The 7,854-nt window shown below is 51.6% G+C and overlaps 1 protein-coding gene across 1 annotated transcript in view; it reads right to left on the reverse strand.

Annotated features, from left to right (window-relative positions):
- PAX1 (paired box 1) overlaps nucleotides 1-7,854 on the reverse strand; it is a 12,517-nt gene that overhangs the window by 1,589 nt on the left and 3,074 nt on the right. The window contains exons 2-4 of the mRNA XM_014539472.1: nucleotides 6,822-7,614; nucleotides 5,153-5,295; nucleotides 4,421-4,643 (exon numbers count right to left, since the gene is read on the reverse strand). Coding sequence (XP_014394958.1) covers nucleotides 4,421-4,643; nucleotides 5,153-5,295; nucleotides 6,822-7,614 — 1,159 coding nt within the window. The remainder of the gene's footprint in view (nucleotides 1-4,420; nucleotides 4,644-5,152; nucleotides 5,296-6,821; nucleotides 7,615-7,854) is intronic.

Genomic DNA, 7,854 nt, shown 5'->3' on the forward strand with positions numbered 1-7,854 from the left:
AAGGGGGACATCGGAGCGCCTCACTTCGGGTTGAGGGGGAACTCTGGAGTGTTTTTCCCCTGCAGCTGCTCCTGGGGGGCAGGTTACTGTGGGTTTGAGAAGCTGGGCCGCACACCCCTGCCCTAGGGACACACGTACACACACGCACAGGCATGCACGCACATCAGGTTTCTCAGGGCCTGGAAGGGGTCTAAAGACCTGTCCAGGGCAGAGTGACCCCTCCACTCTCCCCTCCACCCCCACCCCACACCTCCTCTCAACTCTCTGAACACTGTGGTAGCCGCTCAGCCAACGAAGTTTTCCGACCTTTTTCCCCACCCTGTACACACACTGCAAGGTGAGGACCTGTTTAGAAAACATCTGAGGGGGAGGTTTCTCAGCCCAGGGCCGGTCGCTTAGAGACAAAGGCGTGAAAAATAAACACCCGGAGCCCAGAGACAGATTCCACCCCCTCTGCAGGTCGAAATTTCAGCCGTCCATCCCAGACCCTCCCCATAGGCCCCTCCTCCCCTCCTTTCCCACAGCAGGATGGGGGGGGGGGAGTAGCTGGGGGCAACCAAAGTGGGTCTGTCTGTCTGGTTTCTCAGAGGCTGGGGCACCAGGGCATTGGGCGCTTTGCAGGAATTTTAACTTAATCTTAGGGGACACGCGTTTTTAAAATCTTGGGACTGCGATTTCAGAGCCACGGGGACCAGGGGGGTTGGGGCGGGAGAAAACGGGGGGAGTCTCGGTCGGAGTCTCCCAGGGCTGGGTCAAGTGAAACCCTGGTTGCAGGCGGCTGGGCGCTCAGCAACGCCCGCGCCCTAATGCTCTCTGGCAAAGTTTGCTTTTAGGATCGATTTTTCAGGAACGAACCCCGAGCTGAGACAACTGGAAGGAGGCTTCGAGTTATCTGTAACAAACATAAACATTTTTTTCTTTGAACATATGCAATATCTTATAGATTTGATTTCCAAATCTTGAGTCGTTCCAAATCCCCGCTGAGAAGGGTTTTAGGAGGTTTTGAACGTTTCTGAAAACAGCCTGTAAATACCGGCTGTCTGGAGGGAACCTCTGGTGGGGTCTGTCACCTGTGGGGGTGGGGAGGAGAGGGCCCTGGCCTGGCTATGAAAAGACATTTGAATTGGTGTCCCTCTAGGATCCCAAGAATTAACATTTTCTTTCACGGATGGGAAATGTAAATTATACTTCTTTGCCTACCTAATAGGGAACCCACAGGCATTACTCTTTACCAAGATAAAATACATAAATTGTGGTGCTTAATTTGGCTTAATTTTGGTATCTTCAGAGCAATATAGCCCTGTCCTAACACAGCCACTTTGCTCCGGGGCATTTCAAGCTCAACATTAAAAACAAATTACGACCCGTGGGTGCTTAATTCTGGTGCTTAATTGTGACTTCCTTAGGGTAACAGCTAATGTTCATTTGCACCTGATTTGGAGGATATATGAACTGGATCAGTAGTTCTCAACCTTGGCTGCACATTAGAATCACCTGGGAATCTTTTTAAAATCCTGATTTCTGGGCCTCATCCTCTGGAAATTCTGTTTCTTTGTTACTAATGTTGTGGCCCCACCCCATAACAAAGAAACAGAATTTCCGGAGGATGAGGCCCAGAAATCAAGATTTTAAAAAGATTCCCAGGTGATTCTAATATGCAGCCAAGGTTGAGAACCACTGAACTAGAAGATCAAAAAGTATTTGTTTTTAATGAGCATTCATGATATTAAATTGCTTTCAGTGAAAAAAAATTTCCTACTGAAAAACAATTCAGTAAATGCTATTCCTACCATTCTTATTATCTGAGTAAGCCCTACAGTAATCTGTTTGAATATAATTTTAAAACAATCATTAGAAAAAAAGGCATTGATTCTGATCACTTTCTTTGTAATTTTTCAAAGACCCATTGGGCATGGAAGATCTTTGAAGTCAGCTTTTCTGCCAGTAAGAATAAAAATTCTTAACCCAAATAGGTGTGTGATTCTCGTTATTTTTGTGTTCCTTGTTTCAACACAAACATTTGTGTGCCAGTTTGAGAAATCACTTTTTAATGTTGGACCTAATTTATTCCATTACCCTTTTCCCTGTGTTTTTTAAGAACTGTGAGGATCAGGAAATTAAGTTATTAATTTAATAACTAATGTAGTTAATTCTTACTACGGACATGGAAAACTAGTGAGATGTTTCATAATAGAAAGTGACTACAATGGTAATAGGGACATGAATGCAAGTGCCATTCCATGGTTCTGTTTTTCTGAAAGGAAAGTGTCTTCTAAAGAAAATCAACCACCAATGAAACCCCACCTCAATTAACTTGAACTAGTTTAGAATTCAGAAGGGTGTTCTACCTTTGGATTGTTACCTCCGGGTCATAATTTGTTTCTAATGTTGAGCTTGAAATGCCCCAGAACAAAGCGGCTGTGTTAGCCAAGGGCTACACTGTACACTCCTCCGAAGATAGCAAGCCCTTTTCTAAGTCTTCTTTCTCCTTCGATCAGCCCAGACAAAATCTTTTAAAATTGTAGATACACTCTTCTAATTCAAATGAACCTGCTTAGTTAATGATTTGTATGATGAGGTAAATTCCATGTCAATTTCTAATTCAACAGATAACTTCAGTTGTCCAGAAAGCAGGTAGATTTGAGACGCTGGGCAAAGCACTCAGCATGAGATCCTTATTGTCCCTTAACTGTAAAGCTTTAGAGGAGCTGTAATCCTTATTTTTTTTTTAATTTCCTTTACTTGAATTTTCCTATAAATGATCAACTTGTGTTATTTTATTTTTAAATTAAGTTTAAAGCTTAAGGAAGTTCTAATTCTCAATTTTGGTAATTTATATCCCATAATGTTTGTCCTTTAGGAAAAATAAAAGTAAAAAATATATATATTTTTTGTCTTTTATTGATTTACTTGACTTATTGATGGCAATTTAATTCTCTCTCTCTCTCTCTCTCTCTCTCTCTCTCTCTCAGATCAGGCTACTATGTCTCCTAGGAAATAAAGCTTTTTGCCTGCCCCCACTATGCGTTGGCAGGTCTGAAGTGGATCAGGCTTGTAAAGAGCCTTCTGGAGCACCCCTGACCCCAAGGTTTGTGCTCAGCCTCCTTCCCCGCAGAGGCTGGGACCCCCTGAGGCGACTCCTTCCTTTCGCAGGGTAGTTGGGGTAACAAATTTCTAGTGACAGAACCTATTGCAGGCAGGTTCTTCGAAATTAGCAAATTCAGCCACTCCTTTCACCGCTGAGGAAAATGAGGACTCAGGCAACAGCAGATGAGCTTTTCCCAATTTATAGGGGCAAAAAAAAAACAAAAAACAGAACCTGGGGGTCAGTGTAAGAAGCCACCCTTCACACTGTTGACCAGCTATTAAATGCCTCAAATCTGTTAGTCTGGCTTATCATGGAGTACATTTATGAAGGAGGGAGAAGAGGAGAGAAGACTCCCAGCCACAATTCCTACAGAAAGAAGTACCCTAAACCACAGAGTTGAAAAAGAGTCTAAACTTAGGGATACATGATTGAAATATTCTTTCCCTTCCCAAGAATGAATTTAAGAAAATGAACTCAAGGGGAGACCAGGGTCTAGATTTAAAAAAAAAAAAAAGGAATCTGAGAAGAAACAGATGGGCAGTACAGGTCCAGGAACCTGGGCAGGTCCACCACAGAAGGCAAAGCTCCTCAGGCCCCAGAAAGGTGAACCTGAATGATGCTTCTAGACCAGTGGTTCTCAACCTTCCTAATGCCGCGACCCTTTAATACAGTTCCTCATGTTGTGGTGACCCCCAACCATAAAATTATTTTTGTTGCTACTTCATAACTGTAATTTTGCTACTGTTATGAATCGTAATGTAAATATCTAATATGCAGGATGTATTTTCATTGTTACAAATTGAACATAATTAAAGCATAGTGATTAATCACAAAAACAATATGTAATTATATATGTATTTTCCGATGGTCTTAGGCGACCCCTGTGAAAGGGTCGTTCGACCCCCAAAGGGGTCGTGACCCTCTCTCTCTCTCTCTCTCTTCTAGACTCTTCTATGGATGGAGAAATGATGCGCAGAGAGAAGCAATAACTTGGCCAAGGGCACAAGAACCAGATCCAAACCTGGCCCAATTCCTCTCTCTCTCTCTCTCTCTCTCTCTCTCTCTCTCTCTCTCTCTCTCTCTCTCTCCAAGAGGGGGAGGGTGGAATCCTAAGGCATCTCTCAACTTCTGCCATCTTTCTAAGGACGCGCATTGGCATACACCTGTTAGAAATCAATCTGATCCGAGAAACTACAGGTTTAACCCCAAAGGAAGGGTTTAGACTGGGTACCAAACCTCTCTCACTACCTTCTCCCACGATCACACCCCCTTCCTTGCACCCTTCCTAACCTCTCTCCATTCATCCGACCCATTCCCACCCGTGCCGCTCACCTTCTCGGCTGGGATGCTTGAAGGTCATCGCCGCTGCGAGCTCCCCACCGTGCACCGTGAGGCTGGCCCCGGGGGACGCCAGCGGGGGAGCCTGTGCCGGCGGCCAGGGCGGGCCTGGGGCCAGGTAGCCCCCAGCGGGCGCGCTGTACACACTGTGCTGGCTGGAGGCCGGGTAGGCGCAGGCTGGGAGGAAGCCGCCCACTGCGGAGAGGCCGGAGGCCGACTGTGCGGATGGAGAAGGACAGACCATCAGCCGCAGGGAACCCGCCGACTTCTCCCGCACGTGCAGTTACCGGAACAAACTGGGGATCCTCCTTTCCCCTGCTGCCCCCTCAATCACCCCCACGCAACGCTTGGCCTCTAATTTTCCTAGGAAGGCCCCTGGCCAAGTGATTTCCACTCGAATTGTTATAAATAATAATGAGATGAGGGGGAACATGGTATTCACCAGCCCAGCTGGGGTTTAAAGAGAGCCTCAGCCATCTGTGTTCTGGGTTCAAGTTTTTGTAGCAAAAGTATCTTGGCAAAAGGCAACGCAATCCCCTCAAAAGCCAGCTTCCCCCAACGTGTGCGCTTGAGAAAAGGAGAGAAAATGCTGAGAGGGCCCTGGGTGGCCGGGCTGCCAGGCCTGGGGAGTTTTCTCTTCTCTCTGTCTCTTTCTCCCTTCACCCGCTCCCCCCAACTCTTTCGCTCTTCCAGTTAAGGACACCTCCTTCCCCGACCCTTGGTTACCTGAGTGTATTTAATGTCCGCCTCCAGTGCCGGTTTATCGAGCCCATTCACTGCCGAGGTGGCCGGGAAGGCCGTGCGGTTCACGCTGGCCCAGTCTTCCATCTTGGGGGAGTAGGTGGCGGCTTCGCTCCCGGCCAGGGCCCCTGAGGGGACACGGGACAGGTTAGTGGGGACATCCCATCCGAATCTGCGCTGGGCTCGAGCGCGGCCCTCCAGCCGGAGGGTGACATAGGTGCCTACAAGCACTCAGCGCATCTCCGAGGGCGCAGCCCAGGGTCCTCCGAACACCTGCGGCCTCCAGATGCTCGGAGAGTGGCCGGAGGCGGGGGGGATGGCGGGCATAGGGTTTCGCATTCACTCCTTAGTGGGGCAGAGGCTGTTCCCCGTTCCTCCACGCCTGCGACCCGCTTTCCGAAAAACAAGGGGTCTCCGGCGGGGAGACGGCCTGTGAAACCGGGCTGGGCGCACTCGGCCAAGGTGCCTTTCCAATGTCCAGAGGTGGCGCCCGGAAAGGTTCAAGTTCAAATCCAAAGCATGTCCTGAGAATTATATGGGTTTCTCAAAGCCTCAACACGTGTCCGGAGGGTTTAGAGACGGTTCTCCTCAGAAATGCCTCCGGAGATGCCCGGGATCTCCCCAAAGAGGCGCCAACCCAGCCACCAGGGCAGCCCCGGCAGTCGTGTGCGCTGGGGGAACCCAGAGAAAGTTCTAGAACTGAGAGCAAACCTGGTGCGGCCACCTCCCAGCCAGCTGCCCCCAGGTCGTTCCGAGGGAAGTTGTGCACCTCACCTCCCACCCCCAGGCTGGGTTCGAGCCACCGGAAGAAACAAACCTTGTGTGAGGCCTGGGCAGCGCGCCCCACTGCCGCTGGGTCTAAGCTTTCCTTTCTTTCTGCCCCCCCCCTCCTCTTTGGGGCTATTGTGAGCTTTGCTTCTTACTCATGTAAGAGCTTGCTATCCCTTGCCCGGCTGCTGGGACAGGAGGCAGTGCGGAGAAAATGGGCACTCAGGCCAGCCCAGGCACATCTCCCCGAGCCCCGCATCAAGGCCGCCCCAGTCTTCTCTCCCTACTCCACCTCCTTCCTCCCTGGGCGAGATGACCGGCAAGTGTGCAGAGTTCTAATTACAGGCAAAGGGCACATCCTTGTGAGTCCCGAGGCACCACCACCGGAGATCCCAGCCCCAGAACCTGCAGCGCCGCCAGGCCTGCCTGAGGTCACTAGATAAGACCCGCCTGGTGGCCCTTTGCCTTTTACTGGAAAGAGCCTTTGGGCCTGGGAGGGACAGAACCTTTTGGGAAACGGTGAGGTTATCCTGAAAGACCCTTAAGAAAGGGCCGCGGAATTGACTGAGATTTGTTTGGCTTAGATCTGGCGATAGGGGGGTTGCATATTTTTTGCAAGAATAAAGAAAAAAAAAGGCAATTTCAGGCCTCCAAATTTGTGGTCGGCGATTGCTCTTCCGGGAAATACTTTCCACATTTGTCATAAAAAGTTCAAGATGTCTCCTATATTAGGCCCCGGACCCTCAACCTCCCTGGCCAGCCCTAGCCTCCCCTGAGCCAAAACAGGTCCAAGGAGGACTAGGAGTTACCCCTCATCCTCATGCCCAAGCCCTCGTCTTCAATTCTGTCCCTTCCAAGAAGGCTCCAGAAGGCCTCCACGACTGACCTGTTTGCTCCATAAACGTCCGGATGCCCAGGATGTTGCTGACCGAGTGCGCCGAGGGCCAAGAGCGGGGAATGCTGACGTGGCCGGCGGTGCCCGGGACCCCGTGGTGGCTGCCCATCTTGGCGCCGCTGGGGGACACGGGGCTGGGGTAAGGGTACTGATAGATGTGGTTGTAGGGCAGCGCCGGCTGTGGCGGCGGCTGCTTGCTCGCCTCGTAGGGCCCGGGCTGCGCCAAGCTGCCAATCTTATTGCGCAGGATGCGGCTGATGGAGCTCACCGAGGGCACGTTGTACTTGTCGCAGACGCCGTCGGCCAGCAGCCGGTCGCGGATCTCCCAGGCAAAGATTCCAGGGTCGCCCTGCTTGTAGTCCCGGATGTGCTTGACCACGTTGGGGGTGGTGACTCGGGGTTTGCTGCCCCCGATGGCCCCGGGCAGGATGGAGCCGGTCTCGTTGTAGCGCGCCAGGATCTTGCTCACGCAGCCATGGGAAACGCGGAGTTGCCGGCTAATGTCACAGGGTCGGATGCCCAGCTGCGCTAGCTCCACGATGCGCAAGCGGATGGCGTTGGGCAGGGGGCGTCCGTTGACGAACACGCCGCCCAGCTGGTTGACCTCGCCGTACGTCTGCTCTGCGGACGCGCCAGAGGACAGTGAGCGGAGGGGAGAAAACACCAGCGGGTTAGCCAGGGGGGTCGCACTGAGCGAGGGGCCGCGCCTCGGGAAGTGCCCGGCGGATACCCAGAATCTGTGGGCCAACAGCCTGGGTCTGCCCCCGGGGTAGGGCGGGGCGCACTACAGCCCTCAGTGCCCCTTTGAGGGGGTCTCGCTTGGGACATTCCATACCCGGACGCGCTGATCTACCCCAACCCCACCTCACCCAGAAGGGAGGGGATGTTCGGAGAACGGCGCTCGCTCAGGACCCACGACCCGGTCTCCGAGGGAAAGCAGGCGAGCGGAAAAGGAAGCGCCAGGACACAATACACCTCGCCAGCCCTCCCGCGCCCGGCTGGCCGCCCGCCCCTTACCCATGGC

Source organism: Myotis brandtii, unplaced genomic scaffold (genome assembly GCF_000412655.1).
Source record: "Myotis brandtii unplaced genomic scaffold, ASM41265v1 scaffold217, whole genome shotgun sequence".
Taxonomy (NCBI): Eukaryota; Metazoa; Chordata; class Mammalia; order Chiroptera; family Vespertilionidae; genus Myotis; species Myotis brandtii.